This window comes from Budorcas taxicolor, chromosome X (assembly GCF_023091745.1).
Source record: "Budorcas taxicolor isolate Tak-1 chromosome X, Takin1.1, whole genome shotgun sequence".
NCBI lineage: Eukaryota > Metazoa > Chordata > Mammalia > Artiodactyla > Bovidae > Budorcas > Budorcas taxicolor.
The window spans coordinates 131,907,177-131,930,814 of record NC_068935.1 but is presented as its reverse complement, the minus strand read 5'-3'; the positions used below and the strand labels follow the sequence as shown (position 1 = coordinate 131,930,814).

The 23,638-nt window shown below is 43.4% G+C and overlaps 1 protein-coding gene across 1 annotated transcript; it reads left to right on the top strand.

Moving 5' to 3' along the window:
* Positions 1 to 2,126: 2,126 nt before the first annotated feature.
* TLR7 (toll like receptor 7) lies at positions 2,127 to 5,297 on the top strand. Its single transcript, XM_052663607.1, has one exon. The coding sequence runs from the start codon at positions 2,157 to 2,159 to the stop codon at positions 5,295 to 5,297; it is 3,141 nt and encodes a 1,046-aa protein (XP_052519567.1). The 5' UTR covers positions 2,127 to 2,156.
* The last annotated feature ends 18,341 nt before the right edge of the window (positions 5,298 to 23,638 follow it).

Below are 23,638 nucleotides of genomic sequence, written 5' to 3'. Positions count from 1 at the left end.
TTTTTAAAACCCACTTAGAGTGGACAATCCTGTGCTTTGCTGCACAAATTTTTATGTGTTTGATTATGAGATACTGCCCCAGATTCCAGTTGGAGTGTTACATAATATGAGGTACATGCATTACATTGCCTTGTAAAATCTGAAAAATTCTGAGTTCCAAAACACATCTAGTTGCAAAGGTTGTGGATAAGGGATCAAAGACCTGTAATGCTGCCCTCATGCGGTTAATATGAAGATGAAATGAGTGAGTTAATATATGTAAAGCACGGCAAACTTTGCCCAGCATATGCTAAATGCTATCTAAGTTAATTACTGCTCCTGTCTTTATCACTGTTATTACATGGGAGGGTGTTTAGAAAAGTTGCTCAGAGACGGCCTCTCTGGGGATATGTCATTTAAGCAGACACCCAGGGGATGAGAATGACCCTCCTCTGGCTGTGGGAAGAGGAGGAGAAAGATCATTTCAGGAAGCGGGAACAGCAAGTGCCAAGACCGGCTCAAATGAAGAACAGAAAACAGGCCGGATATCTGCTGTGTGGTCAAAGAAGGGGAAAAATGGTTCAAGGTCAGTGTGGTAGGCTAGAGTCAGAACATGCATGATATAAACAATGGCAAAGACTCTGGATTTCATTCAAAACGTAATGAGTGATCATTGTAGTTGATCCAATTCATGTTTATAAAGACTGCTCTGATGCTCTTGATGGATGAATTGTAGAGGAAGATGGGAGTCAAGGAGACCAGGTTTGAGTCCAGTGTGATGATAGTCCAGGTGAAACCTCATGGCAAAGTGGAGTAGGGGGTGGGAATAGACAAGGAGAAAAATGGACAGGTGCAAGAAAACATATAGAAATGGGAGGAAAAGACTTAATAAAATGATAATAAATTAACAAGCTTTAGGTGTGCAAAGATGTGTGAAGAAGCTCTTTGAACTCCTTCTTTAACCATCTTGCAGTAGAGAAAATGCTGAGGGAAAATTTTGCTTATTTATCCCCTATTAAAGGAAGTAAGGGAAGTAGGCAGTGGATTTATTAGATATGAGCATGACTGGTTGATTCAGTCAGTTGAGGGGGTGAAAACATTAGTTGAGCTGGAAAATTGTTGTAGAGACTCAGGCTAGATCATCCCATGGATGAACATAGGCGAAATGAAAACCAGTGTTCTGGAGGAAAATATTGATAGAAATTCCGAAACTTGAGAGTGAGTCTATGGTTAAACCACCCCCTATGCAAGGCAAGCTCGCGTTAATAGGGTGGTTAGTAAAACTCTTCATTATGTCCCATATTCCCCCTTAAGGTCTTTTTTGCCCAGGGTTCAGGTGTTTCTCATACTAAACATAGATGCCCAACAATTACCGGTAAGAGTAGGTTCCCACATGTCCCAGTTGGTCTGAGAGAGTCTTTGTGCCTGTAGTCTTGGCATAAATTATTAAAGCTCCTCCCCTTTCATTCCCATGAGTATCCTGTTTGATCAATTGGGGATCACCCAGGCGGTACCCTACTATATTATCCCCTTTCCAAATCTGTGTAATGTAAACCCGATGTGTAGGGAAAATTCTCATCCCCAAGTCATCTTGGAGATGATTTCCAAAAATAGTCCGAGAGGAAAGTGGGCTTATAGATAGCAGTGCCAAAATATCAGGAGTTGGGTGACCATAAACAGATCAGTTAATATCGCTGAGCTGTGTCTCAGTCTGTAAAATGTTTCCCTGCTTAGCATAGTAGGAGGCTCAGATGTGGTAAAGGACTCTTGTAACGTGTACCAGGGTGGGCTTAACAAGCAAACATTAATTGCACTAAAGGTTTTCTCACCAGATATAGTTGCATTTCAGACTTTGGCAGCATATTGATGGCTCTTCCATTGTAACATTCTAAGTAACAGGGAACAGGAAAATGCTACTTCCCCCATCTGAAAAGGGATATAACAAAAGCTAAGATGCTGAAAGAGAAATATGTAAGTTTTTATGAACCTCAGTAATTGGCAACTACAGTCATGGGGTGGGGGCGGGGATGCTATTTAGACAGTTGGGAACAATAAACCTGAACTGTTGATTTTTCAAATGGAGCAAAAGAGAGGCAGCAAATGGGAGTTTTAAATTCTGGATCTTGGTGTATTTTAAACGGGTGATTTATTCTTTCTTATACTTTCAGGTGTTTCCAATGTGGACATTGAAGAGACAGTTTCCTATCCTTTTTAACATGATCCTAATTTCTGAACTCCTTGGGGCTAGATGGTTTCCTAAAACTCTGCCCTGTGATGTCACTCTGGATGCTCCAAATGCCCATGTGATTGTGGACTGCACAGACAAACATTTGACAGAAATTCCTGGAGGTATTCCTGCCAATGCCACCAACCTCACCCTCACCATTAACCACATAGCAGGCATCTCTCCAGCCTCCTTCCACCAGCTGGACCATCTGGTGGAGATCGATTTCAGGTGCAACTGCATACCTGTTCGACTGGGGCCAAAAGACAACGTGTGCACCAAAAGGCTACAGATTAAACCCAACAGCTTTAGCAAACTCACATATTTAAAATCTCTTTACCTGGATGGAAACCAGCTTCTAGAAATACCTCAGGATCTTCCTCCCAGCTTACAGCTGCTGAGCCTGGAGGCCAACAACATCTTCTTGATCATGAAGGAGAATCTAACAGAACTGGCCAACCTAGAAATACTCTACCTGGGTCAAAACTGTTACTATCGTAACCCTTGTAATGTTTCATTTACTATCGAAAAAGATGCTTTCCTAAATATGAGAAGTTTAAAATTGCTCTCCCTAAAAGATAACAATATCTCAGCTGTCCCCACTGTTTTGCCATCTAGTTTGACAGAACTCTATCTTTACAATAACATCATTACAAAAATCCAAGAAGATGATTTTAATAACCTCAGTCAACTACAAGTTCTTGATCTGAGTGGAAATTGCCCTCGTTGTTATAATGTTCCATTTCCTTGCACACCCTGTGAAAATAATTCTCCCCTACAGATTGATCTAAATGCTTTTGATGCATTGACAGAATTGCAAGTCTTACGTCTACACAGTAACTCTCTTCAGCATGTGCCCCAAAGATGGTTTAAAAACATTAACAAACTTAAAGAACTAGATCTTTCCCAAAACTTCTTGGCCAAAGAAATTGGGGATGCCAGATTTTTACATCTTCTTCATAACCTTGTCAACTTGGATCTGTCTTTCAATTATGATCTTCAGGTCTACCATGCAGTTATAAATCTATCAGATGCATTTTCTTCACTGAAAAAATTGAAAGTTTTGCGAATCAAAGGCTATGTCTTTAAAGAGCTGAATAGTTTAAATCTCTTCCCATTACGTAATCTTCCCAATCTTGAAGTTCTTGATCTTGGCACTAACTTTATTAAAATTGCTGACCTCAGCATATTTAGACAATTTAAAACATTGAAATTCATTGATCTTTCAGTGAATAAAATATCACCTTCGGGAGAGTCAACTGAAGGTGGTTTCTGCTCTAACATGAGAACTTCTGTAGAAGGCCATGGGCCCCAGGTCCTTGAAGCATTGCATTATTTCAGATATGATGAGTATGCAAGGAGTTGCCGGTCCAAGAGCAAAGAGCCTCCTTCTTTCTTACCTCTTAATGAAGATTGTTATATGTATGGGCAGACCTTGGACCTTAGTAGAAATAATATATTTTTTATCAAGTCTTCTGATTTCCAGCATCTTTCTTTCCTCAAATGCCTAAACTTATCAGGAAATAGCATTAGCCAGACGCTTAATGGAAGTGAATTTCAGCCTTTAGTGGAGTTGAAATATTTGGACTTCTCTAACAATCGGCTTGATTTACTCTACTCAACGGCATTTGAGGAGCTGCACAACCTGGAAGTCCTAGATATAAGTAGTAACAGCCATTATTTTCAATCAGAAGGAATTACTCACATGCTAAATTTTACCAAGAACCTCAAGGTTCTGAAGAAACTGATGATGAACTATAATGACATCGCTACCTCCACCAGCAGGACCATGGAGAGTGAATCTCTTCAAATCCTGGAGTTCAGAGGCAACCATTTGGATATTTTATGGAGAGATGGTGATAACAGATACTTAAAATTCTTTAAGAATCTGCTAAACTTAGAAGAGCTAGACATCTCTGAAAATTCTCTGAGTTTCTTACCTTTGGGAGTTTTTGATAATATGCCTCCAAATCTAAAGACTCTCTCCTTGGCCAAAAATGGGCTCAAGTCTTTCAGTTGGAAAGGACTACAGAGTCTGAAGAATCTAGAAACTTTGGACCTCAGCTTCAACCAGCTGAAGACTGTCCCTGAGAGATTATCCAACTGTTCCCGCAGCCTCAAGAAACTCATACTTAAGAATAATCAAATCAGGTGCCTGACAAAGTATTTTCTCCAAGGTGCTTTCCAGTTGCGACATCTGGACCTCAGCTCAAATAAAATTCAGGTTATCCAAAAGACAAGTTTTCCAGAAAACGTCCTCAACAATCTAAACATTTTGTTTTTGCATCACAATCGATTTCTGTGCAACTGTGATGCTGTGTGGTTTGTCTGGTGGGTTAACCATACCGAGGTGACTATTCCTTACTTGGCCACAGATGTGACTTGCATGGGACCAGGAGCACACAAGGGCCAGAGTGTGGTCTCTCTGGATCTATATACCTGTGAGTTAGATTTGACTAACTTCATCCTGTTCTCACTTTCCATATCAGCAGTTCTCTCTCTGATGATGATCACAACAGCAAACCATCTCTATTTCTGGGATGTGTGGTATAGTTATCATTTCTGTAAAGCCAAAATAAAAGGGTATCGACGTCTGATATCACCCAATTCTTGCTATGATGCTTTCATTGTATATGACACTAAAGACCCAGCAGTGACAGAGTGGGTTTTGGACGAGCTGGTGGCCAAATTGGAAGACCCGAGAGAGAAGTGTTTTAATTTATGTCTTGAGGAAAGAGACTGGTTACCAGGGCAGCCTGTTCTGGAAAATCTTTCCCAGAGCATACAGCTTAGCAAAAAGACAGTGTTTGTGATGACAGACAAGTACGCAAAGACTGAGAATTTTAAGATAGCATTTTACTTATCCCATCAGAGGCTCATGGATGAAAAAGTGGATGTAATCATCTTGATATTCCTTGAGAAGCCCCTTCAGAAGTCCAAGTTTCTCCAACTCCGGAAGAGGCTCTGTGGCAGTTCTGTCCTTGAGTGGCCAACAAACCCACAGGCTCACCCGTACTTCTGGCAGTGTCTGAAAAATGCCCTGGCCACAGACAATCACGTGACCTACAGTCAGGTGTTCAAAGAGACAGCCTAGCCCTTCTTTGCTGAATGTGACTGCTACCAAGGAGAAGCTCAGCTGCCTTGATCGGCTCACCCATGTCTTGCCAAAAGAGTGTTCTAAGATTCTCCAAGGCCTGGGATTGCCCATATTGGAGAGGAGTCACCAATACATGACAAAGGAAGCGGAAAAATGGGATTTATATAAGCATCAAGTCATCTTTCTCAGCTCTCTCTGTCTCCATTTGCACTTGAGTCTTTGTCTTCTGCCCTTGCATAAAATACTGTTGGGAGAAGGGTGGCAAGTAGAGGATGTGGGACTTTGATTCTCCTGTAATTGTGATTATTACATATACACACAGTCACCAAGAACTGCACTTCTACCCTTAAGAGGCACTGGTATGTATAGAAATAGGGTTTAAAAAAAGGCTCAGAGTCTGCTTATATGGCATTAAAATGTACCAGTTAATTAGTGATAAAAATAAAGACACAGTTAACTCCTCAGCCAATTGACTCAACCATCTAGTGCCCCGTTCTGTGCAGACCAAGTGCTGGTCCCCAGCAGGTGGTACAGCTCAAGCGCTCCTTGCTCTTTCTCTCCTGGGCCTGTTACTGGGTTTTTGGGGGAAATAGAAACATCTTTGTCATCGATGGACATAGTCTGCTTACAAGTGGGAGAAGAATAAAGTCATGCTCTTTACTTTTGATGATAACTTACCTGCTTAAGTATGGCTCTGGACTAAATGTTGAAATCCTAATCCCCCAGTGTGATGGTGTTGGGAGGTGGGAGGTGGGGTTTTTAAGAAGTGGTTAGGTCATGAGACTGGAGCCCTCGTGATGGGATTACTGCCTTAGAAGAAGCAGTCAGGGGACTAACTTGCTGTGTTCCCACCATGTGAGGGTATGGAGAGAGGCTGGCAGTCTATAACACACAGGAGGACCCTCAGCAGAACTAGATCATGTTGGCACCCTGATCTCCTTCAGACTGGCTTCCATGCTTCAGACTTGTGAGAAATAAATGTTTGTTCTTTAAGTCATGCAGTTTGTGATGTTTTGTTACAGCAGCTGAGCTAAGACAGATTTTTTTATTTGCATGGCAAAGTACTGTTTCCAAAGAAAAGTTGCCTCATCCAATGATCTTTCAAACTGCTTTATTAACTAATACTGTATACTTGTAATTATCTGAAAACTTGATCCATCAATGTCAGACAGCTTTGATGATAAACTCTAAAGGAGAACCCAAGAGCATATATTTATTTAGAGTTAGCAAGCAGGGATGACAGTCACATGGATTCCTTTAAATTTGGAGGCTGGGGGAGGAACAGAGGTTTACCACCATTAACACTGAGAAAGCTTCAGTCTTGAGCTTTGGCTTCAGTACTCAAAAAAAAAAAAAAAAAAAAACACACACCAGAAAGGACCAAGATGTTCTGAAGACACACATACTTTCTAAGTGTCTATAAATTTGCATGAGTCCAAAGTCTGAAATGTGACCTGTTTGTTTTTATTTCATGAAAGAAGTTATCTACAGAGGTGTCTGCGCCCTTTGAAAGATAGCTTCAAATCCCAGACTTCAAATTATCTGGGAGATAACTGTGTTTTCTTCATCTATGGAAAAGCCAAAGGTTTTACTCTGAGGATGGCTATATGTATTATTTCCAAAGGACATGTAATCAATAAGGGTCACAAACTCCCAAATTAATCTCTGGAATCAACAGAGCCAGCGGTCTGATAGCCTCGGTAAGCTTGATTGTACTTCATAGGCGCCTACGTGAAAGCACAGATAACGCCATAAAAACTGGCTGTTGGCATCATCAATTTCTTCTATTAAAACACATAACTATACAAGGTTTAAGTTATTTTGGTGATTTATAAACCATGAAGCACTTGAAGACAAACATCTTCTGAAATGAACCAAGAGGAAGGGAAACTGACAACACAACTCAGAAACCGCAGTGTATTTCAACATGAGGCTGTGCACAGTGGTTTGTTGTAGGAAATGACCCAAAGCACAGTAACAGGTGGTTTTCATTTTAATTCCTTTGTATCTTGACAAGCCACTCTGTTAATCTCCTGAGGGTCCTCTGTGGAGTCCTGTACCATTAGAGCCATTCATAGATGGCTCGGCTCGAAAGCCACCAACTCAGGCCACCAGGAGAACATGACTGCTAGGTCCCCTGCCAAGCTCTGAGTATGGAAGAGACTCCAGATTGTCCATGGATCCCATGCTACCATGAAGGGGTTCCCAACCACTTCCAGCCCTGAACCTGTCCTTCCTCCTCAGATAGAGACTGTACCTTAGCACGACTTGGGCATTTGTAGGATCCAAGCCAAGAGAGGCATTGGGCAGTTAAGTGTTATGGCTGCAAAAAAGGCGAAACACACAGCTGCAGTCCGTAGAGCAGAGAAAGGCTGAGTATTACTGCAACCCCATGGCTGAGTCAGGGTCTCTTAAGGTCTCTTGGCCCATCCTCACGTCTGCTCCCAGCTCTGCCCAAACAGTCTTAGGTCCAGCTGATCTCTTACATGTAGTCAGGGAGTACAGAGTACATGAGAGGGGCTGCAGTGATGTAACAGTCTGGGTGTCGTCTTGTCTTGTTCCCGTGGAAGCTGATGGGGACAGCAAGGATGCACTCGCCTCTTTTTCAGGAGGCTGTCCCTGCCCCCCCCCCCCGATAAAACACACTTTTTGTTGACCTCTCGTGGTCCTCACCAAGAGGATCCAGCTTGCATCTCCTGTAAGGTATTTATGGCCCCGTTTTACAATGGGGGGTGGGGACACCTCTTCTGCACACACTCAAGTGAGCAGAGAACCCTGGCTAGGGGGCAGATTGACCAGCTGGGCCGTGGGATGCTGGACCTCAGGAGAAGTTGGTAGTGGGACACGAGTCCCCTCTCCTGGAAGTCTGAACCCTTGAGCCTAAGAAGCACTGGGAATTCCTTGTCTCTCCAGAAATACAAATATCAGTGTGGGAGGAAAACGACCACAGAATGTGATCGAGGGCGACTCCAAAGGAGATGTTCTCTGGAGAACACGAGGCCTGAAAATGAATCCATGTCACTGAGTTAATGTAACAAAGGCAAACATGAGATGCGCCAGCCGACCAACATAGTGGGGGGGAGGGCTACAAAGAGCGAAAAAGCCCCAAACTCGTGAGGAGCTTGTGTGGTGGAAGGCCTGGTGACACGGGGGCCATCCACGCTGGTGACGGGGAGATGGCATCAGGGCACTTGCACCCTGTTTGAGGGTTTTATATCTTCTTTTGTCTCCCTCTCCCTCTCAGCTCCCTTTTCGGCTTTAGGGCCCACAGCCAATCCCGTGTCCTGCACAAGAATGAAGAGAAAGCGCCGCCATTGCAGGTGGATTCTTCTGTTGGGAAGCACTGGTTTGGTGTGTTTAACATCCTGGTTTAACACTGGTCTCTTTCCCACACTCGCAGAGTCAATCCCCACCTGCTTCAGTGAGCCTGAGCTTCTGAACTGGCATGGTGGAACTTTCCCTGGCCGACATGGGCCAGACTCTCCGTCACATTCAAATTCATATTCTTTCAACTTATCTCAATTTTCAAGCATGTGGGCTAAGAAACTGGATGAGATCCGGTGCTCTGCCTTCAAGATTACCCTGCTCTTGGGTTGTAAGTATTGACAGTTTCTAACATGTTTGCCATGACACTTCAGTGGTTGTATTTCTTTGTATAAACATCCCATCTCCCTCTTGGTAATTTACATTAACAGTTTTGGAAGAGCCCAGACTAATTGACTGAGGAGGTTTGAGTGCCAGTGTCTCACAAACACCCTCCAGAAACAGTCTGTTAGTTTCTGGAGGGTAAGAGGAAGTCCCTGTGGCCTTATGGCAATTTTCATACATCCCTAGAGCCCACCAGTGGTCACAGTGAGATGGGCAGATGCTTCTAACACAAGAAAACGGTTCTCAGAATCCTGGCTGGTGATGCCCCTGAAGCAAAGGCCAGAGACAGACAACTAGGACACCGTCTTTGTCTTGTATGATACACATGACTGCTTCACTCGTCACTGGCCAAGGAGATGCAGCGGGTCAGACATCCCAGAGGCTTTTGCAATAGTGAATTGCATGAGCCATAGGACTTGGTAGGAACATCTCCATGAACCCATATCCGAGGCCCGTTGTCCAGGGGGACTGTGCTGCTAAAAAAAACTGGCAGGGAATGGGAAGAGTGTGGACTCTTTTGGCAGTTAGAACCAGCCTGCTGTCCTGAAGTCACCTTGAAACAGTGGATAATACTCCTGGGCCAGGTCCAAGCGGTGGCCCACCAAGCAGGACCTTGTAATCAGGTGGTATGCAGTAAGTGGGCCTCCCTGGTGGTTCAGTGGCTCAGTCTCATAAAGAGTCCACCTCCCAAGCAGGAGACATGGGTTCAATCCCTGATCCCAGAAGATCCCCTGGAGGAGGAAATGGCAACCCACTGGAGTATACTTGCCCGGGAAATCCTATGGACAGAGGAGCCTGGTGGGCTACAGTCCCTGGGGTCGCAAAAGAGTCAGACATGACTTAGCAACTAAACAACAAGAAATGCATTAAATAACAATCTTTTATAGGGCTCATCTCTCTCCCCTGGGTCCTCATTTCCCACCATTTAGTTGCCCTTCGATGAAAGTGGAATGGGAAGAATGAACTGTAAAATCATCACCAATTTGCTTTTCCTCTTGAGGGCAGGCCCCCAAGGGAGTGACAGGTGAGGAGAGAGCAAGGAGGATCTTGGGAAGAAGGGCATAAGATGAAGTCACTGGTACCTGGACAGCGTTATCTAGTGGGGTCTGGAGAGGGAAGTGGAGGGGAAGGAGTCACATTTATAAAGCAGCAAATGCCAAGTTCAGTGCCTAATTTATTCCATTAAATCTTCACAGCGGCTCCCTGAAGGTGGTATTAGGGGCTCCATCTTAAAGAGGATGGATTAACTCAGAGATGAACGTGCGATCAGATGTGTTAAGTCAACTGCCAAGATCCATGAAGCTGGAAATGGCCCTACCCCAAACTGACCCAGCTCTGTCCACTCAGACCAGTTCGTTCTCCCAATTTTACAGGGGCTCAGAATCACCCAAGGAGCTTAGATATCATGTGGATTGCAGTCCTTCATGCCAGAGATCCTGGTCTCTGGTACCCAGGACATTTTGGAAACTCCCTAAGTGCTTCTGAAGCAGCTGGTTTGTGGAGCCCATGCAGGAAGCACCACATCTTCCTTTGGGATACCAGGGAGAGTCAACATGGGGATCCTTTCAGCAAGGAAAGCCCGAGCCCCCAGATATGCTCGATTTCTCTTTCTCCTGCATCCAGACCTCGGCGCTCTTAACCCACTGCCCTTCAACTCAAATCGCTTCCCTCTTGGTGCTTGTTTTCAGGAGGGACATAGTCTAACCATATAGGATTGGCAGTTCTGTTCAGGGCTAACATGTGAAGACGGTTTGGGCAGGCACACCGAACAGATTTGAGTAGTGACAGAGACAGGTGGCGAAGTGATTCGAAGTCCTGTGGATCCTGACCAGTAGAGTTGCTGCTTGTGTTCAGGGTTTCAAGGATGTCTTGACTGTCATTTTCCTAGTGTCTGACTGAGTTATATGCTGACTGTGGTTGTACATATGCGGTGCAGAGCGCCACCTAGTGAAACTTCATGTGTGTTGCTGGTCTGCTACTGAGACCCTTGGCTAGGTCCCAAAGTGGGGTGTGGACAGAGAATATAATAGATATAATCATCTTTTAGAAAGTGTGTCTGTGGCTATTTTATCATATCCCCAGTGTGTTAACACAGAAATATGTAGGGCTGTATGTTCAATGTTGTTTATTGATGAGAGGGCAATTTGAAAATATTGAGGACCATAGACAATTAACTCTTTGTTTCAACCACTTATTTCCATTGCTTGGCTTGCTGTCTCAAGATGGGGCTGGCCATGCATTGCCATTTGCACGTGCGGGTGTAGAAGAAAAACCTGAGTTAACCGGGTGAGCGGCTTTCTTTTCCCTATGACACATCTCCTCTTTCCATATAACATGGCCGCCATGTTGAACTGTGATTTATGTAGTAGTGACACCTTTTCGTCGCTCTCTTGACTCCAATCTCACTCACTAAGCACTCTCTCTCTCTCTCTGTCTCCTGTTTCTGACTAATCTACCTGTTCTCCTCCACCACCTCCTCATCACCCCCCTCAGCCCATGTATGGCATCTTTAAAGCCTGCTGTAATTTAATCGTTTGAGGATTAGCGGTCTTTCCCATCCTACTTAACTGTGAGTTGATGAAAACTGTCTCTGGGTGGGCACGATGCTTGGGGGTTTCATGACCACTTCCCACAGGCAGCATTAAACAAGTCAAAGATGATGGCATGCTCACTTGCTCTTATATTTATAGAACATTCCTCATATTCACTAATTCATTCCTCATATTCACTAATATTTTTAGTCTTTTGCTCTTAGTGTACAGTATCTGGAAATATCCTTCTTTTGGCCTTTTCTGCTGTGTAAAGTTTATGTATTTCATGTATTATGTTCATATAATTAAATTTTTTTATTCAAAGGGTGATATTTCATTTGTTAGCGCTTCCACGCATTACATAGTCTCACTCACAGTTTGGTCTCCTCTTGCTTTCTTTGAATTGATGTCCATCAGACTTTCCAGAAATGTCTTAGATATCCAGAGCTCATTTCATCAGGCCTTTTTCATAAGTATTAGTTTTCATTTTCCATAATCTTCATATCTTGAGAATGCTGACCACTTCCTGCTCAAAACTTATCAGAGGAAAGTCCCTTTTCGTTGATCCAATTTCCCATATGTCACCAGTTCTGCTTTTTCCTATGATCCTGCAAGAAGATGAAGAAAACCCACAAGTCTGAAGGAGCTCCGTGTTCATCTGCATAGGAGCCTGTGTGCTTCCTTACTGTCAAAAATCAGGATGCAGCTTTTCCCGTTCTTCCCCTCCCCCACCATCTCCTAATATTGTCACTGACTCTGGATATAATGGGTTTTTTCCATTGTCACATGTGAGTTTACAATTTTCCTGATATCGCCTGTTTTCCAAAAACTTCTTTTAAAAAGCCCTGTGGAGAGAAACCGTATCAAGGTTTACATACAAAAGTATAAAGTACTCTCTTCCGAGAATGTGATGGGCAGGGTTGATCTCTCCCTAAGAGGTGCTAGATACCAAACCTGCATCAAGTCCCGCCTTGGTGAGGTTCACTTGGACATTTAGGATTCCATTTAGAATGTGATGTTTGCAGAATTGTTGGGGTCTGGGGGAGCCGAGTTCCTTACACTTCTCTCCTGCTGAGCTGTACATTCTGGTGTCAGGTGGGGTTAAGACCCAGCATTTGCTAAATTTGATGCCCATGGCATAGACTTGTCATCTGATACCTCTCCAACCCCCCAACTCCATGGAGTTGGCCCACCCAGCTACAGGCAGAAAAGAAGAAACTTCAATCCAGAGTGAAGGTGCCCTGTTATACAGGGCTTACCTCAGGGTGGTAGAAGCAAGGGTGGGGGGTGTGCCCTATTATTGGCAGGCTGTCCTGAGAGAACAAGAGCCAGGGGACCAAGACAGACAGGATCAGTTACCATTTTCCAACTATCATCAATCAGCCCATAGCAGACCGCATGCCCCACTTCAGGACTTGATGTCACTGAGTAAGAAGATCTTGTTGGTTATCTATTTTATATATAGTAGTGCTATACACCTGGAACTGTAGCGCTCCCAAGAATAGCAAGGAGAGATAAGAAAGCCTTCCTCAGTGATCAATGCAAAGAAAGAGAATGAAAAAGACTAGAGTTCTCTTCAAGAAAATGAGAGGTACCAGGGAACATTTCATGCAAAGATGGGCACAATAAAGGACAGAAATGGTATGGACTTAGCAGAAGCAGAAGATATTAAGAAGAGGTGGCAAGAATACATGGAAGAACTGTACAAAAAAGATCTTCATGACCCAGATAATCACGATGGTGTGATCACTCACCTAGAGCCAGACATCCTGGAATGCGAAGTCAAGTGGGCCTCAAGAAGCATCACTACGAACAAAGCTAGTGGACATGATGGAGTTTCAGTGGAGCTATTTCAAATCCTAAAAGATGATGCTGTGAAAGTGCTGCACTCAATTTGCCAGCAAATTTGGACAACTCAGCAGTGGCCACAGGACTGGAAAAGATCAGTTTTCATTCTAATCCCTAAGAAGGGCAATGCCAAGGAATGTTCAAACTACCACACAACTGCACTCATCTCACACGCTAGCAAAGTAATGGTCAAAATTCTCTAAGCCGGACTTCAACAGTACATGAACCGTGAACTTCAGAAAAGGCAGAGGAACCAGAGATCAAATTGCTAGCATCCGTTGGGTCATGGGAAAAGCAAGAGAATTCCAGAAACACATGTACTTCTGCTTTATTGATTATGCCAAAGCCTTTGACTGTATGGATCACAACAAACTGGAAAATCCTTAAGAGATGGGAATACAAGACCACCTTACCTGCCTCCTGAGAAATCTGTATGCAGGTGAAGAAGCAATAGTTAGAACCAGACATGGAACAGCAGACTGGTTCCAAATCGGGAAAGGAGTATGTTAAGGCTGTATATTGTCACACTGCTTATTTAGCTTATATGCAGAGTACATCATGCAAAATGCCGGGATGGATGAAGCACAAGCTGGAATCAAGATTGCCAAGAGAAATATCAATAACCTCAGATATGCAGATGATACCACCCTTATGGCAGAAAGTGAAGAGGAACTAAAGAGCCTCTTAATGAAAGTGAAAGAGGAAAGTGAAAAAGTTGGCTTAAAACTCAGCATTCAAAAAACAAAGATCATGGCATCCGGTCCCATCACTTTGTGGCAAATAGATGGGGAAACAATGGAAACAGTGACAGGCTTTATTTTGGGGGGCTCCAAAATCACTACAGATGGTGATTGCAGCCATGAAATTAAAAGATACTTGCTCCTTGGAAGAAAAGCTATGACCAACCTAGACAGCATATTAAAAATCAGAGACATTACTTTGTCAACAAAGGTCTGTGTAGTCAAAGCTATGGTTTTCCAGTAGTCATGTATGGATGTGAGAGTTGGACTATAAAGAAAGCTGAGCACCAAAGAATTGATGCTTTTGAACTGTGGTGTTGGAGAAGACTCTTGAGAATCCCTTGGACTGCAAGGAAATCCAACCAGTCAATCCTAAAGGAAATCAATCCTGAATGTCTATTGGAAAGACTGATGCTGAAGCTGAAACTCCAATACTTTGGCCACCTGATGTGAAGAACCAAATCATTGATAAAGACCCTGATGCTGGGACAGATTGAAGGCAGGAGGAGAAGGGGACGACAGAGGATGAGATGGCTGGATGGCATCACCAACTCAATGGACATGAGTTTGAGCAGGCTCTGGGAGTTGGTGATGGACAGCGAAGCCTGGCGTGCTGCAGTCCATGGGGTCACAAGGAGTCAGACACGACTGAGTGACTGAACTGAACTGAACACCTGAAACTAGCACAACATTGTAAATCAACTAGATTTCAATTTAAAACTTTTTTTAGTGTAAGTAGAAGAGGAAACTCCTTCCAGAGTATCATTCTGAATCAATAAGACATGAATAAAGTCTCAATTAAATGTACTGTATTAATAAATTAGCCTCTACAACATCAGGCCATGCTTGGACTCATGAAATGAAGAAGACTCTTCTTTTTAGAGTCTAAGACCAAAACTTAAAGGTTTCTCATCCTTTCAGGAGACAGACAGAGTCGTTACCTTCAAGGGCACTAAAGATATCATTTCTAAGACTCCTTATTATTGATTCAGTTCAGTTCAGTCGCTCAGTCGTGTATTATTGATTGGGTGCCATAATTTCCTTTTAAGCATTTATGAGATAGTGCAGATTAAGTTATTTAGAATTTGTATTCTGCATTATATTGATGTATTTAGAAGCTGTCAATTATATTCACTCACTCATTCATTTATTCATTTTCTTCAGGTATTCAGTAAATATTATTATGGACCAGGCATCATTCTAGGGCCCAAGGAGATGCTGATCAGCAAAAATAGAAATATTTCATTTCCTTAGAGCTTATTCAGAAACTCATTACTCAGATAATCATATTGGGGGAGATTCAAGTACTTTGAAGGAAAGGAAGAATGTTCTAGAAGATTATATAATTCTCACATTACAGGTCAGAGAACTGAGTCAGATTGGGGAACTGGAGGAGCAGGCAGCCTAAGGAAGACCACCAGAGCTGAGATGTGAAAATGAGTTGACTGAACAAGACAGCATTGAAAGAAGACAGCATTTGGAGGTAGGAGGTCGCAAGTGTGGCTTAGTAATATTGATTTGGGGACGTTTCCAATACCCACATTGGAGATGCTGAGTCAGTAGTTGACCATCATCTATGGAGCTCAAGAAAGAGAGCTGTGAACTAGAGATATGTAGTTCAGGTCTCCTGTGGTGGTGACAGTGATGGATGCCTTGCACAGAAATGATATAGTTTAGGGCCTTTCTATCCAAAGTGTGGTCCCTGGACCAGCCACATTGGCACCTCCTGGAAGCTCCTCAGAAAAGCTCACTTTGTACCTCCTAAATCAGAATCTGAATTCAACAACAGGCCCAGGCGGTTGCCAGGCATGCTACAGTATGAGAAGCACTGCCCTAGGGTAGAGCTTATTAACCTCAGCATTACTGACCAAAAGGCCTTTGTTGGGATGAAGTGTGTAGGGGGGATGCTTTTGAGGGGAGAGCCGTCCTGTGCATTGTAGGGTGTTCAGCAGCATCCCCAGCCTCTACCCACTAGATACCATGAGCACCTCCCCTGCCCTCAAGCTGTGGAAACCATCCTTCCCTGCCAAATGTCCTTTGGGGGACAAAATACACCTCAGTGGAGAGCTGCTGACCTAAGGGCAATGTTTGGAATAGATGGAAAGCTGATGGGAATTGAGCTTTGAAGAATTCTAATTGTTCACAGCTGGCAGAAGATGAGCCTGAAAAGGACAGTGAAAACGAGGAGACAGAGAAGAAAAATCAGGAGAGCAGTGTCCAAGATATCAAGGGAGCGAGGGTGATGAGGGCGATGTCACATGGTGCTGAGATGAAGCGGAAGATGAGGACTGCGGAGTGCCCATTTAACTGAGAGAGATGGAAGTGACCCTCTGGGATTTGTTAGAAATACAGAGTCTCAGGTCCCAACCCAGACCTCCTGAATCAGGTTCCCGGGTGATTCCTGCACATTAAAGTCGACTAACAGGCAAGTCTTCAGTCTGATAGTCAAAGAGAAGAAAAAGACATTGTGCAATTTTATCTACAACTGGTTTGCTACACATGACTGCCTTAAATATACTTACCGTCTATAAATAGATTTAAAGGAACCACATATGGTTGAACATGGCACATGTTTAAACAGGAACATATGCAGTTTCCAAACTCATAAATCAGAGCTCTGGTTGTACTCCTATTTTCAAGAGTTGGTGGCTTCAAAATTTCATGATTTCAAGTCTCAAGTACAGTTGTTACTTTTTGCAGGCAATTAGTGCCCAATAACAAATGAATATGTGTTTTGCACCTAATTGACTTTCTTAAACAAAGAATATTTAGTATAGTTTGGTGTAAACAGAATCCTAATGTTTTTACTAATTGCATTCGTATTCGTGGATGTTACTCTAGACAGATGGGTTTTTTTTTTCCTTCCTTTTTCTTTTTCTCCCTGATTTTATTGAGACAGAATTGGCAAATAAAAATTGTATATATTGAAGGTCTGCAATGTGATGGTCTAATATATGCATATATAGTGAAATGATTACCACATATCCACCACCTGACATAGTTACCATTTTGTGGGGGCGGGTGTGGTGAGAACATTTAACATCTACTCTCTTAGCAAGTTTCCAGTGTAAAATACAGTATTATTAATGGAATAATCATGCCTTGCATTTGATCCTCAGCTTATTCATCTTATGACTGGAAATTTGTACCCTTTGACCAACATCTCCCCATTTGCCCCAGCCACCTTATTCTAGCCCCTGGTAAGCGCCATTCTACTCCCGGAGTCTATGAGTTTGACTATTTAATTTTTATAATAAAAATAAAAATAAAAAATTTAATTCATCAAAAATTTTAATAGGCAAAAATTAATTGACTGTTTTCTTCTTATAACTTATCTATGTATTTTGTGGCTGAGCTGGCTCTTCGTTGCTGCGTGCGGGCTTTCTCTAGTTGTGCTGTGAGCTTCTCCTCACAGTGGCTTCTCTTGTTATGGAGCACAGGCTCTAGGCATGTGGGCTTCAGGAGTTATGGCACATGGGTTTAGTTTCCCTGCAGCATGTGGGATCTTAGTTCCTAGACCAGGGATCAAATCCACGTCCCCTGCATTGGTAGGCAGACTCTCTCTCTCTTTTTTTAAAATATAAAATGTCTCTAATAACTTTATACTGTCATACATTTTTACATAATATTTTTGAGACACTGGGTTAGGCTGTGGTTGTGTTAGTAAGTCATGTCCAACTCTTTATGACCTGGTGTAGTTCACTAGGTTCCGCTATCCATGGGATTTCCAGGCAAGCGTACAGGAGTGGGTTGCTATTTCCTTCTCTGGGGATCTTCCCAGTCTGGGTATCAAAGCCACATCTCCTGCATTGCAGGTGAATTCTTTATTGCTGTGCCACCAGGGAAGCCCATATTGAGTTATATATGTTATTTCAATGAATTTTACCTGTTTCTTTTTACATTTTAATTGTGGCTGCTGGAAAATTTAAATTACATATGTGACTCATTTTTGTTGGACATTGCAGCTCTAAAAGCCGAAGAGCCAATGGGTATTTGCTGATTTTCTTGGTGAAAAAGTGGCTTATTCTTGTTGGTGTTTGATAGAAAACAACAAAATTCTGTAAAGCAATTATCCTTCAATTAAAAAATAAATAAATTTTAAAAAGGCCTCCCCCCCCCCCCCGAAGTGAACTATTTGATTTCTTTGTTGAAAAGGAACAGACAGATTCTTATTGATTCAGAATGATACTCTGGAGGAAGTTTCCTCTTCTCCTTACACTTAAAACATTTTTTTTCACTGAAATAGAGTTGATTTACAGTGTTGGGCTAGTTTCAGGTATACAGCACTACTATATATAAAACAGATAACCGACTGAGTCTTAATCACTGGACCACTGGAGAAGTCCTGAGTTTGACTATCCTGCTGCTGCTCAGTCACTTCAGTCGTGTCTGGCTCTGTGCGACCCCATAGACGGCAGCCCACCAGGCTCCGCCGTCCCTGGGATTCTCCAGGCAAGAACACTGGAGTTGGTTGCCATTTCCTTCTCCAATGCATGAAAGTGAAAAGTGAAAGAGAAGTCTCTCAGTCGTGTCTGACTCTTAGCGACCCCATGGACTGCAGCCCACCAGGCTCCTCCATCCATGAGATTTCCAGGCAAGAGTGCTGGAGTGACTATTTTAGATTCTACTTATAAAGACATCGGACAGTATTTGTTTTTCTCTCTTTGACTTATTTCACTTAGCATAATGTCCTTCACATTCATCCATGTTGTTCCAAATGGTAGAATTTCCTTTATTTTTATGGCTGAGATAGATGTATATATATGTGTCACATTTCTTTCTCCATCCATCCATCAGTGGACATTTACCCTCCCTGCTGGGATAGCCTGTTTCTGTATCTTGGCTAAAGTAAATAAGGCTGCACTGAACATGGGGGAGGTGGGCAGACACCTTTCCAAATTAGTGTTTTCATTTTATTCATATAAATACCCCAAAAATGGAATTACTGGATCATATGGTATAATTTTTTGAGGTACCTTCAAGTGTTTTCCATAGTGGTCGCCCCAATTTACATTCCCATTAACAGTGCACAAGTGTTCCTTTTTCTCTATATCCTTGCCAGCATTTGTTATTTCTTGTTTTTGTTTTTGTTTTTGTTTTTGATGATAGCCATTCTAACTGGTGTGAGGGGATATCTCATTGTGGTTTTGGTTTGTACTTCCCTTTTCACATACCTGTTGGCAATTTGTATGTTTTCTTTGGGAAGATGTCTGTTCAGATCCTCTGTCCATTTTAAAATTGATTGCTTGCTTTTTGCCATTGAGTTATATGAGTTCGTTATGTATTTTGAATAGTGACCCCTAATCGGATATATGGTTTGCAAACACTCTCTCCTACTTTATAGATGGCCTTTTCATTTTGTTGATGTGTTTCTTTGCTATGAAGAAGCTTTTTAATTTGATGTAGTCCCACTTGCTGATTCTTGCTTCTGTGGTTTGTGCTTCTGGTGTCATATCTAAAAAGACATTGCCAAGATCAGTATTAAGGAGGTGTTTCCTGTTTTCCTCGAGGAGTTTTATGGTGTTAAGCCCTACATTTAAGTCTTTAATCCATGCAAACACACAGGTGTAAGGTGACCCTATTCCATCCATAATAAGGACTGCAGAGAGTCTCAGGCTGGGGACAATAGCAGGCTATCGCAGCAGGGAGGGTTTATTTATTGTGAGACAGTCCTGGTGATACCTCAGTTTCCCCACTTCCTACAAGTGGTTCTTAACTTTGGCTGTCCTTGAAATTACGTGAAAGTTGCTCAGTCGTGTCCGACCCTTTGTGACCCCATGGACTATACAGTTCATGGAGTTCTCCAGGCCAGAATACTGGAGTGGGTAGCCGTTTCCTTCTCCAGGGGATCTTCCCAATCCAGGGATCGAACCCAGGTCTCCCACATTGCAGGCAGGTTCCTTACCAGCTGAGCCCAGAAATTACGTGAGGTTCTTTAAAAATCTCCACCCATGAAGATGCTGCTTTAATTGGTCTGGGATAGAGCCTAAGCATTTGAATTTAAAAGCTTGCAGGTGATTCCAATTTGCAGGCAACAGTGCGAACCATTGCTTTAGAATCTTTGCTCTATTGCAGTTAGTTCTGAGACCTGAGCATGCACAGAGTCAGCTGAGGAGGCTTGTTAAACTTCAGGTGGCTGGGTCCCGCTTCAGTTTCTGATTCAGTAGGTCTCAAGTTGGAGCCTGAGAACTTGCATCTCTAACAAGCTGGGCTGGGGGCTCCAAAGCTGCTAGGCTAAGAATTACCCTTGGAGAACTCCTGTTCTATTGAGTGGTTCTCAAACTTCATTCGGAGAAGGCAATGGCACCCCACTCCAGTACTCTTGCCTGGAAAATCCCATAGATGGAGGAGCCTGGTAGGCTGCAGTCCATGGGGTCACTAGGAGTCAGACATGACTGAGCAACTTCACTTTCACTTTTATGCATTGGAGAAAGAAATGGCAACCCACTCCAGTGTTTTTGCCTGGAGAATCCCAGGGACGGGGGAGCCTGGTGGGCTGCCGTCTATGGGGTCTCACAGAGTCGGACACGACTGAAGCGACTTAGCAGCAGCAGCAGCAAACTTCATTGGCCCCAGAGCTCCTGAGTTTTTTGAGTCCTGACATTTGCATTTTAAATAAGAAATAGCTGATCCTATGTACGTGCTGTAGAGAGAAACCTTTGCAAAACCCTGCCCTGGATGCTAAGATGGCACTGGGAGGCTGAGTCATCTTTAAGAACGTCTGTCTTCTTCCCTTTTCCTTCATTCCAATTCAAGTTGGCCTTAAGCTCTGTGCCCACTGCCTTGGGGGGCTTGTGTGGGGTGAGTACGTTATTTGGATTTTGTTATTTATTTGGGCAGCACCGGGTCTTAGTTGTGGTGTTTGGGACCTTTAGTCTCAGCTGGTGGGATCGAGTTTGAGCCCGTTCCGCCTGCCTTGGGAGCCTGGAATCTTAAACCCTGGACTATCAGGGAAGTTCCTCAACCTTTTTAGGGGGGAGAGAGAGAAGCCAAGAGGGAAGGGAATTGGAGGGCTGAGAAGTCCTGTTGATTCCGAGAAAAGAGAGGACCTGCCAACTTTCTGTGGAAAATGCTTACATGGATTGTGCCTCCTCTCACATGCATCCCCCACCCCCAGGTGTTACTATATTAGACCCAGAAGCTGTGTACAAGTCCTGGAAGGCAAGGGTCCTCCGGTCCCCTGAGGGTCTGAGTTGACCTTCGGGAGACCTCAGGTAGGATGAAAGCTCAGTGACAGAAACAAAATCAAATATTCGAAAATGAAGCTGTCTTGCTGTGTATCCCAGTTGGTAGACTGACATCCACGCCGGGTGCATTAGCTATCCGCTGTACTCCTGGAACATTTTCTACCTGGCCGTCTTTCTTTTGTTATATGGTTTTGTTTTCTCAAAATCTAACTCAGTAAGTGGACTGAGTATTGTTGTTGTTGTTGAGTCACTCCGTTGTGTCCGATTCTTTACGATCCCATGGGCTGCAGCACGCCAGGCTTCCCCGTCCTTCACTATCTCCTGGAGTGTCCGAGCTTTGTTTCATTCAGTTTCTTTTCTTTTCTTCTTCTTCTTCTTCTTCTTTTTTTTTTTTTTTAGTGTATTCATTTCGCTGTACTGGGTCTTAGTTCTTCGTTGTAGCATGCGGGATCTTTTAGCTTCAGCTTCTGAACTCTTGGCTGCGGCATGTGGAATCTAGTTCCTTTGACCGGGGATGGAACCCAGCCCCCTGCATTGGGAGTGCGGAGTCTTAGCCAGTGGACCAGCAGGGAAATCCACATACACTTTCTTCATTTATGAAATTGACCAGCCTCTAGCTCATTGTTTAGTTAAAAGTCTCTATCTGTTCCCAGATGGAGGGGCAAAAGCTTATGGCTTCATGGTGTTTGTTTTCCTTGAATCTTAAACCTTTGAGACCCATAGGGCAAATTGTGCATAAACATTGTTTTTATTTGGAAACTCGAGTTGCCTTAACTGAAATGGCCCCTACATGAGGAATAAACTTTTTATACATGTGTAGATTTTAGTAACCTTTACAGCAGTGTAAAATTTTATACTCATTTTATCCCATACACATCACACAAAAAGGACCCCTCTGCCTAATCAGAAATCCAAAATACTGGGTGGAGAGCGCCACCTGGTGGCAGGATGGTTATTAGCTCCTTTGCCATGGGCTGGATCTTCCAGAAGTAATTTCTGACCCTGGAGGAGTACTGAAGTCCTTTGAGGGGCTGGGAGAGGGTGGGGAATGTGGAGTGCAGACCCACAAAGGGAGAAACCAAAATGGTTTTCTACAACACTGGAAGCACCACATTGAGAGAGGTGAAGATTGGAAAAAGAGAATTAGAAGGCAAGAGGAAAGAAGACAAGTTGAGAGGGAAGAAGGAGTTCTAAGGATTGTGGGAAATCCCTTGATGACCTGGAGTCTTCCTCTCCGCACCCAGCCCGGGGCCTCAAACCTGAGAGCATGTCCTCATGTGTTCAGGGTGCCCTCATCTGCGTGAATTACGTGGCTGTCCCCCGAGTCTTCTCACATGTTCTCAGCCTCTAGTGCCGACACATGCTCCTCTACCAGCTGCGCTCTCTCCCGGTAACCAACCTCACCTCCTATATCCATCAGAGAAATTGGAAGCCCCCGACATGCACTTCTCCAAATCTCCTCCCCTCAACATTGAAATATGTTTTATGTGACTGTCTTCCACACCAGCTCACAAAACCGAGATCCTTTCCCCAAAGAGCCCATCCTGTTTGCAAGGAGTGGTGGCCCCCTCTTTAGGTGCCCCCCCTAGGTGGCCCTTCCTAAGATACAGCTCCACCCACCTCTGCTCCTGGTTCACTCCCTTTGGCCTACTTGCTATATCAGATATGCTTCATCATCCCTCTTGTCCATCTTGCTGGCACTTCTCCTCACTTGAACATAGTTCTTCTAAAATGACCTTCCCCCCAAAGGTGTTTATTGTGGCATTGTTTGTAATGTTAAAAGATCAGGACAATACTTCATTCTTTTTTATGGCAGAGTAATATTCCATTGTGTGTATATGCACATATGCATATGCATACAATGGAACGTGTGTGTGTGTGTGTGTGTATACACACCTCATCTTCTTAAGCCATCTGTTGATGGGCGCTTGGGTTACCTTCTTGTCTTGGCTATTTTGAATAAACCACCTGAAGCTAACACAGTATTGTAAGTCATCAATACTTACAGCTCAGGGAAAAAAATGATTAGGACACCCAAGAGTCAATCAATAGGCGATTCATTAAATAAAATGTTACGTCCATACAGTGTATACAGCAGAGCCATTAAGAAACAAAACCTGGAACTTCCCTGGTGGTCCAGTGGTTAGGACTCCACGCTTTCACTGCTGAGGGCGTGGGTTCACTTGCTGGTTGGGGAGCTAAGATCCCACAAACCACACAGCGCAGCCAAAAACAAAAACCCAGAAACCCAGCCCTTGGGTTCAGAAGGTTTACTGTCTGATAGAGGAGGTAAAATGGACCTACCAAAATACAATACAAGACAGAACGTGACAAGTTCTACAGAGCTTTTGGTTCATTGGGGTGAATTACTGGAGCTTTGCAAG